The sequence below is a fragment of the Cariama cristata genome, unplaced genomic scaffold, assembly GCF_000690535.1.
Source record: "Cariama cristata isolate BGI_N322 unplaced genomic scaffold, ASM69053v1 scaffold1615, whole genome shotgun sequence".
Lineage (NCBI taxonomy): Eukaryota > Metazoa > Chordata > Aves > Cariamiformes > Cariamidae > Cariama > Cariama cristata.
In genome coordinates this window covers 34,120-56,889 of record NW_009616749.1, presented here as the reverse complement: position 1 = coordinate 56,889, position 22,770 = coordinate 34,120, and the positions used below count along the sequence as shown (strand labels likewise).

General features: G+C 38.5%; 1 protein-coding gene across 1 annotated transcript in view; it reads left to right on the top strand.

Moving 5' to 3' along the window:
- Positions 1 to 22,770, top strand: part of ZFAND3 (zinc finger, AN1-type domain 3) — a 51,495-nt gene that overhangs the window by 16,993 nt on the left and 11,732 nt on the right. Inside the window, exon 3 of the mRNA XM_009700262.1 lies at positions 12,117 to 12,287. Within this exon, the coding sequence (XP_009698564.1) occupies positions 12,117 to 12,287 (171 nt within the window). The remainder of the gene's footprint in view (positions 1 to 12,116; positions 12,288 to 22,770) is intronic.

Genomic DNA, 22,770 nt, shown 5'->3' with positions numbered 1-22,770 from the left:
GTGGGTTGAGATAAGAACAGTTGAAATAAAATAAAATAATAATAATACATTGTAATGAAAAGGAAAATAACAAAAGAGAGACACATAAAACCCAAGAAAAACAAGTGATGCACATGAAAAACAATCACTCAATGCCAACCGACAGTTGCCCAGCCTGTTCCCAAGCAACGGTCCCCTGGCCAGCTTTCCCCGTAGTTTACTCGCTGAACATGACATCATATGGTATGGAATATCCCTTTGGTCAGCTGGGGTCAGCTGTCCTGGCTTCTTGTGCACCCCCAGCCTCCTTGCTGGCAGGGCAGCACGAGAAGCTGAAAAGTTCTTAGCGTAGTGTATGCACTACTCAGCAACAACTAAAACATCAGCGTGTTATCAACATTATTCTCATCCCAAATCCAAAACATAGCACTGTACCAGCTACTAGGAAGACAATTAACTATCCCAGCCAAAACCAGGAGACTACCTTGTGCAGAAAATGAGATTCGATGTATGCTAGTGTGAGTGGTGGAAATGTGTACCAATTTAAGTAGATTTCGGCTGTGCGGTTCATAGACTGTGAGAAACAAGGTCTTCCTCCCTGGTGAGGAGGTAGAAAAACCCCAGTACAATAGAATTAAAAAATAATAATCAAAATTTATATGTGGATGGGGAATAAGGGTCTCCTGACCTGTATAACCTGCCAGCAGGTGCTGAGACACACACCTCTGTGTACCTCCTAATACTCTCAGCTATCTGAGATCAGTACCATATTGTCAGTTCATTCAGAGTCTTAAGTTTTGCATCCTAATAGAGAAAGTCCTCCAGGTACTTAAAACTGTTACTCCTACTACCTTTATTTATCCTCTTAAATTACCCAAATTCATCTCCTTTTATCCTTTGTGCTGTTCAGATATGCCTTTAAACCTTCCTTTTTTTTTTGTTCTTACTTCACCAAATAGCCTGTTTAAGACTGTTTTTGATTAATTGTCCATTCCTCAGCTTTCACTTGTCTTTATCTCTTTTTGCTGCTCTTGATTCAAATTTTTCACCTGTTTTCATTTCCATCTACTGAATCCCATTATGAAAAAGACTGCATTCGAAGTAGAACAACTTTAAGGAAAATGCGCTTAAGTCAAGAAGACAGGATGATCTCTTGAGAGGAGTTCACACGGAATTGTAAGCCAGTAGGAAAATTATTTCAAATGTCAAAATAAAGGTAGTGCCAGATGATAGGAGAATAGTAAACAGTCTCTGGATTAGCTGTTTTAGGAAGAGTATAGCCAGCAGATCAAGGGAAGAGATGTTTTTTCTGTCTAGTTGGCACTGGAGCAGGTACCCACAGAGGCTACAAAATCTTAGTCCTTGAAAATTTGTGAACATGAACTGGACCAGGCTCTGAGCAACCTGATCCAGCTTTGATGTTTACTCTGCATCAAGCAGGAGGTTGTACTAGGTGACCCCCAGAAATCCCTTCCAACCTAATTTTTTCAATGACACCAACAGAAAACAAATAAGATCTGAGTGATTAAGGTATTTAGTCTAACCTCAATAGCATTCATAGCACTTAATTAGGGCTGCGGTAGGTAGGCTCTAGGAGTACAGGCGAGCATTTAGTGCCTCCAGCATTGCAGAGAAGAGCCAGGAGAGAGACTCTTGGAAAGGTGGCAGAGTTGGGATGGTCAATGGAAAGCAAAGAGCTGGGACACCAGTCCTGCAGCAGGGTTCTCAGTGGCCATAAGCAGGATAAGCGAAACGTACTTCGGTAAATAAGATACTCTCCTGTCCTGAAAAAAATGTGTGCTGCTGCCCTTATCGCTTTCTCACCGCTTTTTCTCTATGGTCTGATAGGTGGTTTTCAGTCTGGCTGGTGAAATTCTTGCCGAATTTCTATGTTTTTAAGATCATTATCTTTTAAAATTCAGATATGACCACATCTTGGTATTAAAGTCTTAGGGAATTATGACAAAGGATTTGTCCTCAAATTCATTGAAACAGAAGAGTAAATATTTTATTCTTTAGTATATTTTGATTAAAATGAAACAACTTTACCTTGAATATTTTTTTAGTGGTTTCATGCCATGTTTAGTTTTCAGAACTATCAGGATGTCTGTGATCAGTTAACGGACCTTTGACAGTAGGTACATAGTTATTGTTAGAGAATATACATCTATTAAGCTTATTTGACATTATGCTTCTGACAGCTCTGAATTCCTTGTTTCGTTACCAGCATCCACCTGCAGACTGCTGGATAGCCATTCCCAAATAACAAAATTGCAGCTTATAACTTCAAATAAACCAGATCTCCATTAATTTCGACGGCAAAGAAATGAGGGTTACATGTCTTGCATTTCCCACCTACAACCCCTTCCTAAAACTTAATAAAAATATATATAGGAACAGGCTTGGGGAGGCTTAGGGTTTGCTTTAATTTCGATTGGGCTTGCCCAATAGCAAGACAATATCGAGAGTGTCACAAAGAATAGTTGAGATCATTAACTTCAAAATCTGTGACGAACTCTGCTCCTGTCAGCCTGAAGAATCGAACTGATTTTACCTCAGTGTGTTGCAGTCAGCACCTTGATCTGATCTGTACAGATCAGACAACTTTCTTACTGGTATGCTTTAGCAAATGAGACACCGCTTTTTATTGTTTTAAATTTGTTATTTTATTGCACCGGAGGTTTTTTTAACAAGTTCAACATTAAATAACCGGCCTGTAATATATTTAAAAACACATAGCCACTTATATTTGCTTTTTAATTTTTTTTTTTACTATCTTAAAATACATGTAACACACAGGGAGCTAATTCAAGTCCTGTTACTGCTGTACTTTTTCATGTGAGAGCAGTGCCCCAAAGGTTTCATCTGACTCCTGGTGAAGACCTCTGTTCTGACTGATGATTTCAGTGAACATCAGACAGCTTTTAAGTACAAGTTTTCACTATGTTCCATTTAGATATTAATTTTCATAAGGACCTTAAAATATATGGAAGTAAGTTTAGAGTCTCTTGGAGGTATGCTTGAGTCTGTTGAGTGTACACGGGGGAAACTGTATCTTCCTACAATGTGGGAGTTTTATAAATATTTGTATGTTCACTGAATTGTCATGCAAACAGGTTACCTGTTTTTCCTATTCCTGTACCAAATTATTTTCTGTAACATAAACTTCAGGGAATAACTGATGAGACCAACATCTTGGGGCAAAAGAGGTCTGAAAAAGAGCTGGATGTAAGATATAAGATGGCACAGGTACTGTTGCATCCTCTGAGTTCCACTGATCTGTTCTCCTTCTCTCTTTGTGTAGATCTGGTCTTTGGTTCAGGTTAGTGTAGATGCTTCCCAAATATCTACTTTCAAAACAGTAAACCAGTAAACCAGCCTGACTTCTGATATATTGTAGACAGCAATCAAGTGAACCGAAATTGTCTTCTATGCCAGGGCTGGGGGGTTTTTGCCCCCAAAAAATTGCTAGAAAAAGTATCACAATCAAAATATAAACTGATTTTTAAGCTTTATTTAAAATAACTAAGTGTATTTTGAAGATAGGTTACCTGTACATTTCAGAACCTACTCTTAATGCATTCAGTAAAATTTTTATCAGAATACAAGAGCTCTTTTTTCCTGAACATTAATCGGTTACAGTCCTTGGAATTACAGTCTGTTATTGCAAGATTTCTCTTGCTAATGGCATCACTGAGGGTCTACAGTTAATGACAAACAAGTTTTTTGAAAGATAAATATTGAAAATACATATTTTTTCACTGCTAGCAGGCGAGAGTTCTTTACAATTTCTCTTCTAAATCTGTGTCTTAGCCTTGGAAAACTCTGATTGCACCGATGGGGGGGAGGGTGCGCTAAAAAAAAGTCAGTGTATGAATGTAAAATAACAGAGCAAGTAGTTTCTATATAGAACTAGTTTTAGGCTATTAGTTTGAAGAATTACCTTTCCTGAATACCGTATAACATCTGACTGATGAGGACATAGCTGGAGTATACTACTAGGATTTTGAAGCAGAGCAGCACTGCTTAGTTATGCACTCTTGAGCTGACTAGTGAGTACACAATATTTATAGCATTATCTGTTCTTGTTAATCCAATATTAGAGAATTCCAGAAAGGATAAGAGGGCTCATTAAAGTCAGCAAAAACAAAACTATGATATTGCTGAATGCTTTTGAATTTCCCATTTCATCAGAACCAGCGTAAGCTTATTTGTGTGTGTTTGTACATACATATTCATATATGGAAATATACATATTTGAATACTAGTAAGTAGTCTCCAGGTGCTGTGGAATGGCCAGGATGTTCATGATTTGCCTTCATAACTTTTTCATCATGTATATTCCTGTGTTACAGCTTTTTTCTTCTTTGTGTTTCTGTTCTTCCATTTACCTATCTGTATTTGTGCATTATTGCTTCACTTAATAATCCTGTTCTGATTATTCAGGCCACTTATGATATCATCTGTTCTCCAACTTCAGCTGTCACCAGATTCTGCTTTTGTCCCTCTCCCAATCCTAACCCTATGCTGTTAAAATACATAATCTAATAATAAGAAAATAAGTTCTAATTGACACCTCTAAAATACTTTTTTGAAAACTAGCAAGTTTAGCGTTGTGGCCTTTTTCCTCTTCTGATATTTTCAAGGTTTGTTCTTTATAATAGTCTGAATATATGAAGGGCTTGAGATGCTGTTTGTCAGCTGTTAAAAAAAAAATAATCCAACAACCCAAACCAGCTTTCCTTAACATCCTTAGAATAGTATCAAGCTTCTAGATTGCCTAAATGGTCCCCAGTAATGAAGATGACAAGAATTTCGTCTCATGCCTGCACACACCAGCAGTCACCTCTGCATATGATTTTGCTGTCGGCAACTGGTTTTGAACACGTTCTTCAGCCGTTTACCCTTGTAGCACGAGATGGACAGCAGGCACCAGGCCGAGTGCTCAGTAGGGCTGTCCAGCCTGCTCTCTCTTCGCAAACTCATCTGTTGGGGTGGGCTCCAGAGGTTACAGACTTGTCCCGTTGGTGTAATTCAGGAAAGGAGCCCCATTTGCCTAGTTTTCTAAAAAACAAGCTCCTCCTTTCAATCAGCAGCAATAGGGGTGGCCATTGTCTTACGAAATGTTTCAACTAATTGAAATGCCCCAAGTTAATCCATCAAAATAAGTGTACAGTACAGGTGCCTGTTTACATTTAAATATGTACTCATTTGAATCAATTGAGTATATAAGTAAAAATGTTTGAGAAATAAATGAACACTTTTATTAACTGAAGATGTGCTGACATCGGAGAGTATAGAGGGAAGTAATGCAAGAATTTAACTATAAAACAGATGTAGTATAGGAGCCTAAATATGAGATGAAAACTAATTAGCTTTTTGCTTAATTTAACAATTATGAAATTTATTGACAGGAAAGGATAATAGGCATTTTCACACTTTTTCTAATTATAACCTAGGTAAAATGCATGCTGTAGCCTATGTCGTTCACTATTTGACATACAGTTTTCAACCTGCATTTTGTTCATCTGGCTTACTGGCATTAGATTCGTCTCTTCCATTCTGTTAGAGATGGTAGTTAATAGCCTCATTAAGTTACACTGCAACACAGTGTACTTCCTTTTTGACGGATGATAGTACTGACAATACAAATTTATAGGAAAACAAAAAATGTGAGAAGTAGGAAAGAATTAGTATATAAATTTTTTTTATTATTATTTTCCCATCCATGAATCTCAGAATGACAGAATGGCTGAGGGTGGAAGGGACCACTGGAGACCACCTGCTGCAACCTCCTTGCTCAGAGCTGGGTCGCCTCGAGCAGGCTGAGGGCCGTGTCCGGTCAGGTTTTGAGAACCTCCGAGGATGGAGCCTCACGAGCCTCCCTGGGCAACCTGTGCCAGGGTCGGGTCTCCCCTACAGTAAAAATGTGTTTTCTTACATATAAGTGGAATGTTACTGAAATTGTACGGTTATGCTCCCACATTTTTCTGTTTTCCTGAAATCATATGCCAGCAGTAATATATGCATTAATACTCATTCACACACACACACATACATATATATTAAAAAAAATTTTAACTAGAGAGTGTTAAGTTTTAAGGTTTGGTGATAAGAAACGCAAACTAGGTTGATGCATGTAAACCATTGGGGGTGAGGGATGCCTGCCTGGTTTCCTAAGGAAATAAGGCCCCCATAGTTTGTCCTGCAATAACTTCTGAATTTCTTGGATTATTTTAATCAAATTTCACAAAGGTATCAAGGTCTCAAACACACTAATCTCACATGCAGGTTTTATGAAAACAGGCAGCTTAATACTTGGAGGAGCAGGTACACGTGTGACACAACGCACATTAGTGTCCCTGTCTGAAGCACCCCGTATCTGTGGCAGGCAGCCCCTCCGCATCAGGCCCGCTTACTTTCTGGGAGGGGGAGTGGTGGCCAGGGGACCCCCCTGGCCTCGCCTGCATTTCAGGTTGTTGGCATTTGGGTCAGCTGGAGCCCCTGGGCTGTGTTAGTTGCATGAGCTTGGCCACAGCCCTATGCTGTTATGCAGCAGATTTGCTTAAGGATAGCACCGTACTCGTGCGCTGCAAGACGTGCTGTCAGTTAGCCACGTACACCAGTTTTGTGGTGCTCTGGAGGGTTCATCTTTGTATTCTACAAATGCCTGCTCTCGCTGTGCTAGCAGAGTGCTTGGTACTGCACGGGTTTGATTCTGCTCTTCTTTCCTTGTAACACACGCATCGTGTGTGCCAGCTCTCATTTCGGGGAAATTAAGCCATGCTATTGTTGAGTTCAAAAATACTGCTTACACTCCAAGCAATACACATGCTAAATTTCTTTTTTTTTTTTTGGCTGTTTTTTAGTGTTCATTAAAAAACCCCACCACTTTAAGTCACTGTAACAGAAGCCTTTTTCTTAATCTCTCTTGCAAAGGGAGGAGGTGAATTTTGCTGACAGAATTTGAAGCGCAGCAGTAATGTTTCGCATTTGGAACATCTTGCAGCAACTCTTTCAATTAAGTACCTCAAACAGCTAGGCTGTAACTTCTGGGGGTTTTTTGTTGCCTGGTTGTTTTTTCTCATCAGAGCTGGAAACAACTACTGTTGAATAGTTTTGGTAATTGATGAGCAATAATAACTTCTGTAATGCAGCTTCTGGGGGTTATTTATAGTCTCCAGAGTGATTTCACAGGGACCCTCCTGAAGCAAAGAAGTAGCTGGTGGGACTTGGAGTTCTATAGGGACTATTCCTATGGGGGTTCCCTACCCCACATTGTATAGGGACCGAGTCTTAGTGCAATTGCTTTTAAACCCTATGGAGGGGAAAAAATAAATCAGTGAAATGGTGAGGCTAAGGGCACTTCGATGATACTAGAAAAGAGATTGTGTGGTTAAATGTTACTGAAGTGTTTATGTAAGAATTTTTGAGATACCTGTCTGTAGTGTTTTAAGAAAAATCAAGGTGAATTCATAAAAGAAATGAATTTCTTATGAGCGCTTCTAAAGAGGTGTGTGCTTAGGTTTCTGACGTAGCTTTGCGATGCAGTCATGATTGCGTCAGAGGACGAGATGTTCATCTCAATGCAAATGTCAGAGTTTCAAAATAACTGTTTCCACAGCATTATACAGCAACAGGGAGGAACTGAGGTGGCCACAGTTGTGAAACGGCTCTTAAGATGTTGATCTTGAATTTCTGTCTCTTCATTAATAGTCAACAAGCAAATGGGGTTTGGAAAAACTATGTTAATTTTAGGTTCATTTGAAGTAAATGAGATGATTTTAAATGATGATTCTGGTAAATGTGATAGGAAAGATTTGTAAAGAGGCAGTTTCCTCTAGATGAAATTTGTAATGCATAGTCAACATGCCAGGGAATTAAGTAATCCCTCATCTAAAAATGGAATAATGAAGAAAAAAAACCCAAATGCCTAGAAACTGGCAACTGCTTGAACTTTAGCTAATCCCTGTTAGGTAGTTATTGTCTGTGACCGTGAAAGTTTCTTCATGGACAGAGGTTTTAACAGCTGAAGCTCCTTTTAAAATAGTTTCAGAGGAGATGGCAGTAATGTTTGAGGGTTCATTAATTACTACTTTTACTGGTGTTTGCACAGGCAGCTGAGATCATAAATGTCAGTCTGTCAGTGTGATGAATTCTTTATGAAAAGAAAAAAAACCTGAGTGCCTCAAAAGCTGTCGTCAAACAGATTCATCTCACTCTTGAAGCAAGCAGTAGCAGAGGAGGGCTGCTCTTTCTCTTACTACTCTCCCATCTCTTCCTCCTTTCCTCCTTCCCTGTTACGTTTTCTCAGCTCGCTCTCTGTTGGGCTTAGAGCATCCCACTCTCTCCCCAAAATGCCATGGAAGAGCTATCATGATCTTTAGGGAAGCCATGTGCATGCAGCCTGCAAATTCCTCCATGGCAGGAGAATAAGAGAGTGAGATTCAGCTCTTGACAGTCGTAACGCCATTTATTTGGAAAATTTTGAGGGGAGAGCATGAGTAATGGAGACAAGAACAGTGACAGGAAGGAAGAAATGTGAGTTTCTGTCCAAGACATAACAGAAATTTTAAGAACAGTACTCTGCTTGTTGTTTCCAGACAAGCCTCTTGCTTAGCTGAATTACTTCATTCTCCCATTTCAAATGGGAGTTTGATAGAGTCACCACAATTAGAAGAATCTCCAACATCAGATATAGATTAGAAGACTCCTTCTTTCTTAACTCTGAATTAAAATTGCGATGGGAGAGTGTCAATAGCAGTTACTCTGCTGAGCAATGTCTTTGTGAAATTTTGGGGCTGTCTCTTCTCTGTTGTTTTTCTTCATTTTTACAGAAAAGTTTTATGATTTTTGACATCTGCAGGTAAAAGGAAAGCATTCTTTTTTGTTTCCTCAAATTAGGTATTTGTTGGTTTAGGTATAATGCTAAAATGCAAGTTGAGTGTGGAAAATGTTTCTTAAAAGCAGTGTAAGATGTAATTCTTGTTGCACGAACCATCCCTCTAAAGAAAGCCACTGTCAGTCACTGGCTGAACGAATCCTCTTCTCTGTAGCCATTTTTGATTGTTTAATAGTTCACACTGAGAATTTACTCTTGAGTCTAGTTGCAGCACTTCACCCTGTTCCTAGGGTTTGGGGTTTTTTTGCAATCCAGGTAGTAAAGCTCTGCATGACAATTTCCTTTTGCTATCAGATCTCTGAAGTTTAATGTTGCAAGCTTCCAGGTGGTGGAAGATTTATTTTGTGTCCTGTATTGCTTTGTGTCAGTATTGCGGAAGGCAACGTGATCTGGAAGAAATGCATGCAGGACTGAATCTAAAAGTTCTGATTTCTGGTCTGTGCTCTCTCCTCGCTCTTTGTACTTGCCCATGAGAAGAGGTAAGCGTGTGTACTGTTGGTGTCTTTTGCAGTGAGTGTTAGCTTGGGCTTGCGTGCCCAAGGTGCTGTGCAAGCAGTGATCAGATAGCTGGTATTGTCTCTGACAGGCAAAGTTTACCTCAGTGTTAACACTGTTTAATTTATGGCAAAAAGATACGCATTTGGAAAAATGAGATACCTAAATTTTCCTTTCTATCATATTAACCAACTTACGTGAATATTCAATTAGTCATTACCAATTGACAGGAAATGTATAATTAAATATTTTAATTATAGGAGTACTAGCCTGATGCAGGATAGCTGTTTTTCTCATTAAGGCACACGGCTTCATTAACTGATTAGACACTGGTTGACTCATACACATGAATCCCTTATTTAGATTTTGTTATAAGCAGACCACTATGATTTCCATCGGCTTAGTTCAGAATGCCACATTTGCTTCTGAGAACTACCAGAATGCCTTATGTTTCCAGAAGCAAAAGACGTGTGGGAGGTAGCTATTTCAAAAGAGCAGCATATCTGTTTCTCCGAGTAATGAATAAACCTCAAATCATGTGGTTCCCCATCTTTGGCAGCAAGGTGGGTCGGAACAGATCGTTCCTGCACCCTGAGTCAGCCAGGTTGGAGTGCGAAGGTGCCTGTTGAAGGGTGCACCCTGCGACGTGGCAAGCGAGCCGGCTCTTGTAGGCACTCTGTAAACAAGTGTCTGTGTGGCAGGGCTGTTGCCTCGGAGTTACCGGTTGGGATTTCTGTCCAGAGAGTCGGGCAGCCTGTTCAGAGGATCTTTCTCTTGGATCATCTTCTGCAGAGATTTAATTTCAGACAGGAGTAGTTGTTCCATAATTGTATTAATTCATTGAGCACTACTTTCTTTTCCTTGTCAAGGCTCCTGCACAGCCAAATGTGCAGAGGTGGAGTATGCTACATATTGAATGTTAGTTTAGGCCTAATAAATGTATTTTGTAAGGTGTAAGTTGTAATCTATGACATTGATCAAAAAGAAGGCTGTATTGAGGCACACATCAGATAAAATTATCGCAGCTTAATAAAAACTTAAGACCTATATACTGTGCAGAAAGCAGTTCGCTTTCCTGTGAAATGTGAGATGGGAAGACTTTTTACTTATTGTAAAGCCAGGCACATTTTCAGCCTATCTTAAGAGCAGTATGACAGAAATAAAGTAGACCCAAGTGAGGCAAGTTGTATATTTGTAATGGCTGTAATATTGGCGTCCAACAACTGGAAGAATACTGTGAGACAAGGTCTGAAACACAGGTAAGAAAAGTGGGTTAGTTCATACTGCATGTGAGGAACCAGGGAAAGTTAATAGAGCATACCCTGCGGGGAGAGGCTAGCAGGTATTCCTAGTCTGACTTCATTAGATATTTGCTCAAGGAAAGTCATGATGTTGATAAGCAGAGGAACAGATAAGATCCTTAAAATAACAAGGATATGGACAGTGTTTTAGCCATGGCAGTTATCTTTTCCTGGCTAATCCAGGACAACTAACACAAAGTAGACATGTTTTCCATAAGCACAGGACACCATGCAATGGAAACTTAAAATAAAGGTAAAAACATGTTCAATAGGCTACCGTCCTGCCAAAAAGAATGAATTTAACTGAACTAATGCTTTTTTTTCCCTTGATCACCGTCTTGCACTAGAACACTGACCGATTGCAATAATGGCTTTCAGCATCTAGTTTCCTTGCAACACTACTACAAACAATTTAATTTTTAGTAGAGTTTGAATTAATTTTATTTGCAACTTCCATTAAAAAGAAATAGTGAATCGATGCCGCTATGCATAGGTTTGGGAAGGGAAAACATATTCTATAGCCTGACCTGACTCAGATTGCAGAGTGGCAGATCTACTGAAATCCACGGCCTCTGACGTGCCCCAAAAATAAGGCCTGGGCATCCCACGTTCCAGTCAGTAATGTGCATTTCATGTGCTACTCTAGGGCCCTGGTCAATATACTCTCCATTGTAAAAGAAAACACACAAAAAGGCACCACACTACCTGAAGTAACACTGTACCGAACTTTAGCTTCTTAAAGCTTTCCACACGCCATTTTCTTGTAAGTTGAGATTTATAAAGGTATTAATGCAAATAGTATTGTAATTCTTTAAAAATGGCTGAGCACTTTGCATAGCATGCACGTACAGATTGAGCTTATTTTGGTTTGGGTTTGTATTGTTGGTGTATACTAATTTTGATTTAAATTGTTCTCCATGTGGAAAGAGATGGAAGCACAGTATGGTGCTTTCATGTACCGCCTTCAGTCATAAGAGAGATAATTTACATGCTGCGCCTTAAAAATCTCCCTCCTGCCCAGGGAGGAAATAAGTCAAATCTGCGTTCAGTTGTTTTTCATCAGCACCCTACTTCAGTTAGTTTGTGCAGGGAGAACGAAAAAGGGGCACGGGAGAAACTAAATGAGATGACAGATGAAGCCTGCAATTGTTTAGGATGGCGCGTACTCTACGTGTATCTCTGTATGACCCAGCCACGGCTGGAAAGAAGCTAATCAGTTCATTTTATATTCAGTATTGCCAGCAGGAGGGATTCTTATAGGGAACAAAGATAATTTGATGCTCATTTTGATTGTTAAGAAAACGTGTATATGCAATAGAATGGGAAGTATCTTGGTGGTGGCCCCAGCTGAAAGCAATATACCTTCAATCTGCCCAAAGGGATGCCTCAGCAAGGAAGTTCTAATATTTTTCCTAAAATATTTGTTGTGAATACAACAGATTCACAGTCGGAGAGTGAGGCTTCTCCTGTGAAACGGCCACGGCTACTGGATGACAGTAATGACAGACCTGAAGAAACCAGTCGATCCAAACAGAAGAGTAGACGCCGATGCTTCCAGTGCCAAACAAAACTGGAGCTAGTACAGCAGGAACTGGGATCTTGTCGCTGTGGTGAGTACCATTTGTCAGTAGCGTCCGGCTTTCTAGTGCAGCTGTGCTCCGATCCGTATCGGAGGTGGAAATACAGAGAACGGCTACATCTTTTTAAATCTCTTTCAAAGATACTTTAAACAGAAGCTATAGCTTCCACTGGTAGCAAAAAGTTATAATTAGTTCCTGTCTAATTTTCCCTTTAAAACTTTGGCCTTGATGTACTGCCTTGTTTCAAGAGATCTCAGATGTTAATGAATTTAGCTTCAGAAGTCCCTGTAAGGCGGGAGAGCATCATACCCACTTGACAGGAGAAGAAACACAAAGCACATCAGTAAATATGCAAAGATGACAAGGTTTTTACAGAGCTTAAAGGAACATAGGTCAGCATACATTCTGCATTTTATAATTACATTATTATTAAAAAGTTAAAACCATTTTTTGCCTCTTAACTGAAAATGTTTTCATTCTCACAGTTAGCTGTTGAGGAGGGAAGACTTCTTGTTCACTGTACACTTAAAATCATCCAACCTGGCTTTTCCAAAGTTGGTGACACTGTTCAACTAATTGAATTGAGGATGATAATTTCAAGCAGACAGCTAATTTGGGGTTTCATATTACATGCAAATAATCTTTCTGAAACAATAATTAATGTGACTAGATTCCAGAGGAGATGCTCTCTCCTTCATGGAACAATTGTGTTCATAACTAGTTTAAATGTGCTCATCGGACCCAGTGATAATGCACATGGTAGTTTTACCTGCTAATTATTTTTTCATATAGTGGTGTATTGAAAGCTTACACTTGTGCTCTCTGACCATGCTTGCATTGATACGTTTGGAGAAGTTTGTTTAGTTACTTCATTGCATTTCAGCAGGGGGATAATTTCCAAAGGATTTGCATAGACAATAGGTGCAATTCACATTGCACCTGTGAAATGTAGAATATTGTACTAAAATGTTTTCTGGATAGAAGGCATGTCCTTCTGAGCAGCAGTGGGGAGAGAAAGGATTGACTAAGCTACTCACAAAGACCCAGTTAATGAATTCCTATATTGAATACCAAGTATCAAGTGAAGAGAAGTGATAGAAAGCTGCAAAGATTCCGTGATATCCTTTGTTCTTTTCTTCAGCATCTGTCTGTCTTCACCCTTTTAGAGATTACTGTTGTGTTGTGCTCTTTTGGACATGAGACGGACTTTGTTTCAGATATTGGAGCACTGCCATAGAACTAACACATGTTGTCTGTGAAGCCACCAAATATGGAATCAAAAGCTGTAATGCTGAAATTCTTGTTACGGAAATCATGTGTCTGGATACTTTGAGGTATCCAGTTGCATTTTTATCAAACTGAAGAAATTCAGCACTAGCAATAACGTAGTTTGGTACGGCGCTTTCTGATCAGGGTGGTAGAGGCAGGAGTTTCTGCGCTTGGTTTGCTGCTGTCACGTACCAAATGACTGTGGCTGCTCACAGGTACCTGACTGAAATAGAAGAATCCTCCCTAATATTGGGAGCAAGAGGTTTTACAAGTTTGGGGAGAATTAGAGAAAAGATGACGTAGCAATTATGTTGCAGTATTAATCTTTCCTGCATTCTGCAAAATTGGAGCTATGTAAGAGCAGTGAAGATGAAAGTAACTTTTTAGAAGTCCCTCCATTGATTAGTAATGTTTTTAAAATTATAAAATAAGACCTGCCTTTTTTTTTTTGTAAACTGGATGACAAATATATCTAGTTGGTTTCTCTCAAGTTTAGTTGAAGTAGTTCCATAATTCAACATTGTTGCAATAAAAGTGTTGTAGGAATTATTCTTTAAATTGTTTCTATTGGATTTATACAGCTTTATGGAAATTCTTCTGTTAAAGTTCATAAAATGTGTTAATAAAACATGAATACGAAACAAAAAATTCTGAGTTCCTCAGCAATGAGTGAGGAAATGAGAATTTGCATTCCTATATTACATATTACATCCTATATAGTTTACAGTATGTATAATAAATGTTTCTATTCTACACATTTAATGAGAGAAGTAGGAGGCAGGAATCTATTTCCATGTTTGCAACAGGGCTGAAAAAACTGGAGATCTTTGGTGTATCTGTGTGGCTATAATGGTTCGTTAATACTGTATTCAGTACGTATGTGTTATCTGTAATGAAATGCTCTCATGTGATGTGAAAGTAGGCATATCCTGCACTACTTACTTTTAATGGTAATATTAATAAGAAGCAAACAAGACCGTGCCACTGAGCAACACAGGTTATCTCAGCTTCACGTCACCTGAACTGCTTTACTAATACTCATCAGCATCTAGCTTTTGTCATTTTTAAAGAAGCTGCCTTAGAAACCATTCTCACTAACTTTGCCCTGTTACCTGTAAAATTAGGTTGCTTTAGGTCATGAATGACAAGCCAGATCAAAAAACCCTGGGGGGAAGGAGTGATGGGAAATGGGACAGAATAAATAGAACATTGTTTGATCTGGACTTTAGACCACTGCTATTAAATCTTGGCATCTTAATCCTTAACTGAAGCAATGGGAAAAAACATTGAAAAAACCTAAACTTTAAACATTAAAAGAAATTCTGATAGTCAGAATCGATAAAAAGGCAGACACGATCTTTAGAAGGACAGGTGTGTGTGTTTGCTTGGATGTAAGGAAAAAGGATTAACTGCATAAATATGCTGTTGTTCCAAAGCTGTGTCTGAAACACTGTTGTTAAAATCTGAATTAACTCCACAGAACAGCAATTTTATTGTTTACTGTTACACATTTTCTTGTCCTAATATTAGAAGTACTGGAAATCCTCTCCTTTTTTACTGATGTGTCCTGGTGACTCTTCCAGTGACATTTTTAGTGAGACCTAGTGGAAAGAAAAATCTATACATACTGGCTAATGTTTTAATATAGACGTACCTGCAAATATTAATCCAGTGTAACTGGATGTGGGGCACAGCCTTTTTAAAAGGGGACAGAGAGAGTGGGTTGCTACTTTACAGCAAATTCGGAGATCTTTGGGAGACTGCTGTATTGGCTCTTCTGTAAGGCCTGTCCAGAGAGAGGTGATGCCGCTAAGCTCGTTCCCTTGATGCTACATGGAATTTTAGACAGATCTGATAGTGCTGCAGGGCTTTGCCTTGAAGAGAAAACAATTCACTACTGAGAAGGGAGTTCCAGTAAGGTTCTTCAAATTCAAACACAACATTTTTCAGATGTAGAAAGATTTGTTTATTTTCATACACGCATACTCTTGAGATCTTTTTTTGTTCTGCTTCCGCTCTGTACAAGTTATTAACTGCTGACAAGAAATTCATATCTCATAAATAATGCTTAAGAGCCATTGCTATATAAATTGAATGTGTTATGAATTGTGATGGGCCTTTTTGTAGCATTCTATGCCTGGAGCAGGAAGAACAGAGGATGTCATTTTCATTAATTTCTAATGAGGTGCCAATTAAAGCCAAGGAAGGAACTCAGAAGGGAAGAGTCACAGAGCTCCCCTGAATCCTGTACCCTGGGGCTGTCAAATGAGCGTGCTGCCAAGCCTCCTCGGAAAGTTCCAGTAAATTACAAACTCATCCAGAGCACACACAGACAAATTCAGCTTCCCTTTGATCTTCAAAAGAGCAATTTGTAAGACGAGTTCTGAGCCTCTTCACACAGCGAACTGGGAGAAGTGATAGGAATTGTTAATTGCTGATGCACTTTGCAAGCTTCAGTGAGACAGAAATTTTAAAATTAATTCTCATTTTGTGGTTCTCTGACTGGATAACCTTTAAATCAACACTACTAGAACAAAACCGGCTTCCTGTGAAATGTTTCTAGATGACAGTTACAATAGGCATGTTTTCCACACAGCAATGTTTTGGGTGGGCCTTTCAGTAGTTTAGTGTCTTATGATGGGTAACAATTGTATTGAAATAATGTATTTGTTTAATATTAGATTTAGTAGGCAGTTACATCATCAACGAATTACAGGAATTGTATTCTTCAAGTTACATTCTATTACAGCGTTTCTGCTGGAAGTGTAAGCAGTCCGAAATCAATCACCTGTGATCCTTGATCTGAAAATAAATTTGTCAGTTCAGTGATGTGGTAAGCAGGTGGTGACCACAGACTTGCTTTAAAACTAGAGGCAGCAAATTTGTGAGTGAAAGTTAGCTATATAATGCAGATTTCTGGAAACGTATTTTAGAAAAAGGTTATTTGCAAATTAGACTATAAGTTTATGGGTGTTGTCTTAATTACTTGACTAGATGTATATTGCTACTAAATAAAGCTGTGTACATTTTTAAAAGATACTGAGCTGTAAACTTCTAAGCCACAGAAATTATTTGCACAGAAAGCATAGCTTAATTTTGTGGCAAAGGCTTAGTATTTTACAGCAAAAAGTAGTTCTGGTATCACTTGCTCTGTAAAGCCCACACTCAGAAGTCTGCTGTGATCTTTGTTATTGTTGGAATTGCTAATATGTACGAGGATATTGTAGATGATCAGTAAAGGAGTTTCACATCTGTCATGTTAGATCCAGGCCTAGTCAGCAATTAAAGAAAAATTAGTACAGTGTGTCAGCTCTTCAGCAGCTTTTGCGTAGAATGGTTTGCTCTTTGTAGGCCACATCCTATGGACACGTCTGTAGCTCAGGCTCCACCTATCCAGAGCTCTTGGCAATCAGTGGGGTGGCCCTGGAAAGTAAGCCTAGCTTTAGCTTCCAGTAGCAGTGCCTTAGAGAGATGTTGACGATTTGTTTGTGTGCTTCTCAGATAGGAATCTCAAATTTTTCATATTCTTTGGCCAGAATAGATGCTTAATAAGATGGGAAGATGTTGAAACCTTCCAGTTTGGTCAGACTTAAAAAAAATAACTGCTCAGTTGTGGTGCAATCTGATCAAACAGTTGTCAGCGGTATTTCTTGCCTGTGTGGACAGGAAAGATTTTCTTGGAGTTTTACCGGCCTAGGTTGTGTTGTAAGAAGTTGTAATCTCCCAGACTGCAGGCAGACTTGAAGAGTTACCTATCCACTGCTGCTCTTGGTGGAGGCTTTGCAGTAACTACTAACCTCAGGCATGGGTCAAGGCAAAACAAGTTGTTCTGCAATTTTTATTTGTCAGATGTTGTCAACTACTGCTGTTTGTTTCTTGATTTGAAGGGATGCATGTTCACGAGTGGCCTCTAAGCGGTAAGACCTTGAGTTTGGAAATGAGAGTCTAACTTTGGTGGTTAGCCAGAGCACTGCCTCGCTGTGCTGAATGCATGGAGTGAGGGCGTAGCACGTTGTTGGGACACACCACAGACTGCTCCTTTATAACTTGTATAACTTATAAGGGCATAACTTCCCTTCTGAATTAGTTAGGAACTTTATGTGGATGTAACTTTATCCATGTAGATCACTGTCCACTGCTTATTGTGGACTAAAGCATGTCTCTAGAAAAAGACACAGATTTTAGCCTTTGTACTTTGTCTCGGAGATGGTGCTGAATGTGACTTTAACACAAACTGGATAAATACCGTGTTAAATTTTTATTAGAAGTTGGTGAAATGCTTCATCGAGATGTGATCAAAATGGGTAAGATTGTCTTGATAAAATGGTTTCTAGTTGCAACAAGTTTAATAGAAAGCTGCTTGCTACAGCTTAGCAACACAGAAAATCAACATGTCTGAATAGCTGATAACTCAATTTGTACCTGACTACTTTGTGGCTTGTTTCTTGTAAGGATAACGCATAAAAAACACTTAAGATTCTTCATTCTTTGCTTAGATTAGAGGAGGGGACAGGAAGAATGGCAAAGAAAGAGAAGAAGCCATAATGGTACAAGATGTACATGTTGCATAGTACAGTTGGCTCAGATGACAAATTCATTTAAGTAGAAAAATGGAAGACAAAGGAGAAGCCGAACTGTGAAAGAGTATAAAATAGCGAGGTAAAGCAACAAACTAAGTATTTGAGTGATCTCAAGATTATTTGCATACAGGGGAAAAAAACATGTAAATGAATGTTTAACTACATTGATTGAAAACAAACAAAAAATAGGGGCAGTGGGACAGGCAATTGTAAATGCTTATTAACTAGATGAAAGGAATCACTGACAGAAACAGAGGTATTCTGGTCCATTATTAAAATAAGAGAAAAAACTTATTTAGGACAGCTCATAAAAAAAATATGTCCAAAAAATGCATGTGAAGCCTGCAGGTTAATTTCTGTACAGGTATCAGTGCACTGCATTCCTTTGTATGTGATCAGCGATCATGAGAGATGTTACTTAGGGGAACAAAATTACAAATTTGAGAAGTCATTTGAAAAAGGTAGCTCAAAGGAAAGCTGACCATAAGGTGATGAGGGAATAAACCCGTGGGGAACACATTTATCTTGCGCTAGAACATTAAAAACAAACTGGCATTGTATCTCTTACAAAATATCCTACATCCTAGACTAACTCCTGACTTACGTCTGACGCATTCTAAAGATAATATGGTGCTTGCCAAATTATATATTTATATATATATAATTTACAATGGAAAGGACTTTAAAACATTGATGAGTAAATCAACCACCATGAGAAGGCATTATAAACAAATTGTAAAACTCTGTAATCTTGGCAGGGACAGGAACAAAACTTTTAAAAAATATTTGGCAAACATACATTCTAATCCATTTCAGAAACTTGTCTCATATTATGTGTACATATGCGTGTACCTAGTATACACACAAACACATAAGCATAGTTAGGAAGTATAAAAAAGAAAATTCTGGTATGTTACTGTACTTATTTTTCCACATCACTGTTTTTAATTTAGTTCTGTATAAATCTGTAATAACCTGATGGAATTCTTTTCTTGGGATTATTTAAAAGTGTCCGTTGCTTTACTTCTGTTTTGGTCTTCCGCTAAACAGAGGGGTAAGAGGAAGAAAAGAACAGACTCATATCAAGCACTGAGCAGTTCTGTTAGCCATCAGAAACAAAATGTGTCCACACACAAGAGACTGTACCTTTTTTACAGATACTGTGGCAGCAAGTCTCACTGTGATTCAGTAATAAAACAAGTAGAAGAAAACCAGCTGCAGATTCTTAACTTTTATAACAGAGCTGCTCGTTCATAAACACAGGAGATGAGGCACTTGTTTGGATTGTGCCAGAATAAATTTGGAATGATTTGATTTACTCAGTTAATTTAGAAATTATCTTCAAAAGGACAGGAAGAAAGAAACAAACTTGAATAGATAAGCAAAAAAAAAAAACAACCCAAAGCTCTGACAACTGCTTCATCTTTGTACAATGTAGTCCAACATGTATTGAAACTAATGTTTCTCTTAAAACTCAGTAAAATATTAAATCATGGTTTCATTTCCATGGAACCATTTTCTGTGGAGAAGAATTTGTAATGGTGCTGGTAAATTCACTTTCTAGATGGGTAAGTTTTATCTGGTACAAACCAAAATGGCTTCAGGACATGATTATGTATCAGTGTAATGCATGATGTACTTCCATTGATTAAAATTAAATACTGCACTGCTTCTGGAGATTATGAGTGAACCAGTTCAGTAAGAAGTATTAAAGGAAAAGTAAATCTTATTAGTAACTGGTAACGTACTATAATTCTGGCAAGTCTTCCTGCCAGGCCTTAGGATGTACCACATCCAGCTGTCTTCTGTTGACTGTTCTCCTAAGGTAGTTGCTCCCAGAATAGTTCTTTTGCCTCAGCCATTCCAGTAATGCCCAGCGTCTTAGTTTACATTGCTGCAAGTACTTAAAAAACAAAACAAAACACAAACAAAAAACCCTATTGAATTAAAACTCAAAAGGCTTTTCTGTTTTGTTTTATTTTTCAAAGATGTTATCCGAAGAGTCTAATTTAATGGATAGGGAATAGGAGCTGTTAACTAATGTTGGTGTCTCCGAGTAATACCTATTCTGAAAATACTAGAAATTAAATAGTTAAAAGCAGTTGACTAATTGGTGTATCACTGGTTCCAAGGGTAGGGCCCAAAAAAGCACTTTAGCGTCTAGGCTTTAGAAAAGCTGTCACAGCTTTAGAAGTGTAAATGGAGTTCATGCTCTGCTTGTAATTAGGAACCACGAAATACAGTTTGAAAAGGCTGTAGTATATTCCCCTAGCTTGTTCAGCTACTCTGAGTTTCTTACAGCATCTGATGATTTTGGTTTCTTCCACTGTGCTACCTAAAGTTCTGTAATAGGAGACTCTCGATTTAGTAACGTACACTGAGCCTGTTAGTTACCTTCCTGTAGTCCCAATCAATACGTGTAATTGAAAGGAGGCCGTCGGTCTCTTAAGTAGCCGAGTTCTCCTTAAATAAAACAAGTTAGCATGTTCCTTTTAAAATTAAAAACAGGTGTTTTAATTTGGCAGTACTGATGTGATAAGTCCTTCAGTATATAACCTTTAGGTGGTTTTCACATGGAAACTACAGCATGAGGAAAAAAATAAGCATTTTGTTGGTGTGCCACATTAGATCTCTTCTTTCATATATACCTGTAACGTGGTTCAGAAGAAAGAAGCATATGCATAAAGTAAAAGCAGATGCAATTTTTAATTGTCTTGTATGCACAAGACACACATGGCCTAGTGAACTTGAACATAAAAATCTAGCTGAGACTACCTTATTTCTAATTCAGTCTCTTTCAGTACCTTCAGGGAAGTAATTTACTCAGTCTTTGAGTCATTTTTTTTTTCTTATCAGAAAAATGAAGGTAATAGCCACCTACCTGCCAGATGTTAAAGTAAACATTTTTGAAGGTTAAAATGCTCTACCTTTTCTAATCAAAATTCTTTCCTTACAGTGTTCTTATTTATCCAGAGTCTCACAGGCACACGTTAGAGCTTCACCAGGCCCTTGCACTCAGAAAGCTGCTGCTGGTTGGCAGGAGGCTAAAGGAAAGATACTGCCTAGAAAGCGTCCCCCTCAGACTGAATCAAACATGTTTGTCTGTACGTTAACAAATAGCTGCGCACATAAGTACTGATTTTACCGATGTGCCTTTGATATCTGAAATAAACATAGAAGACCCAAAAATATGCCATAATAATCTGACAAATCCTGAAGGGATGTTACCAGCTAGTTCAACTCACCATGAAGTAAGGCTTAGGTAGGGAGGAATGATGCCCAGTGAATTTTGTTGTTGAAAGTCTAAATTCTTCATAGGGAGAAGTGGAGAAAAAACATCACACCAATTGCTGCAGCAGAACTGGGAGGAAAAAAAAGATGTTGGAAGGAATTGTCAACATTTGCCTTGAAAAGTCAGGATTCTTTCCAGAAACTAGAGATTTTTTTTCCCCTCAAACTGAGTAAAATATTACCTGAAGGAAAATGCCACCTGTGGTCTTAAGTTCCTATCTAAGTTAAAGTGTTAAAGCTAGGTACTGCGACTTGAGACTACCTGGTTCTCTGCTAGAGTTCTCTACTAGGTTGCTGTGAGCCTTCTAAGGAAATGGCATAAAGATCAATGTGCATCAGTTTTCACAAAACTAAAAAGAATAATATTAGTCTGTGTCAGGGGCTCTTGATACTAGTATTTCTGGCCTTGGAGGAAAGTTTCAAGAGCTGAAAAACTGTATTTATGGATATTCTGATCACTAAGGTATAGTGTTTTCTTCAGTAAGTTTCTAAAAGTAATACATTTATTCAACTGTATCTTTGTATGTATTGAAATTAAAATGTTTACCTACAGAGGTGTTCACAGCCGTTAAATGTTCCCAAGTTGCTGGAAGTTGCTCAAATATGTGCATCAGTGGTGTACAGGGGGTTCTGCCGTATTCTGAAGAAGCAGGAGCGGAGAATGTTGTGTCAGTCTTCGCACCCGAAAAAAAAGGGGGAAGGGTGGAAAGCATTTGTTTTTCTTCATGGTATAAATAGAACTTCTGAATTGAGCTCTGTTTCCCTTTGGTTGGAAGAAGAATTACTCTTACATAGATTGCAAGAGGCTACAGGAAGAGAAGACGTGCATGGAGGAGAATGTGTAATCTAAAAGACCCTGGACATAAGGTGTAAATAGGGGATAAAGACAAAATAAATTTCATTTAGGTTTAAATGAAATAGAGCTACTTCTCTCCAGTGATTTGACCAGCAAGCTAGCTGTTGTCAGACTGTGGATCAATATGGTGCAACCTCTAGAAAACTATTTAAACCCAAGGCATAAATAATGTAATTCAGGAAATATACTGAAAGTCAAACCTGGAATCGTACTCGGCATGTGATGATTTGAAGTCAAAATACCTGCAGCATCCAGGACAACAATTAGAATTAATGCAACACGTACAGTATGTTAGTATAGACCCTTTCATTATTCATTCCAGTTCTTTATTAGTAGCCTTATCTTTCCTGCATTTTCACTGGGCTAAACAAAATGATACACATACATGATTGAATCACTCAGTATTGCTTGCTATTTTAATTAAATTACTGGGTACAGTTTGGCTTTTAATTAAATCCTCAGCTTCTGGGAGAAGTGTATTAGCTCAGGTGGGCTCAGTGTAGAGAGAATTCTGGAA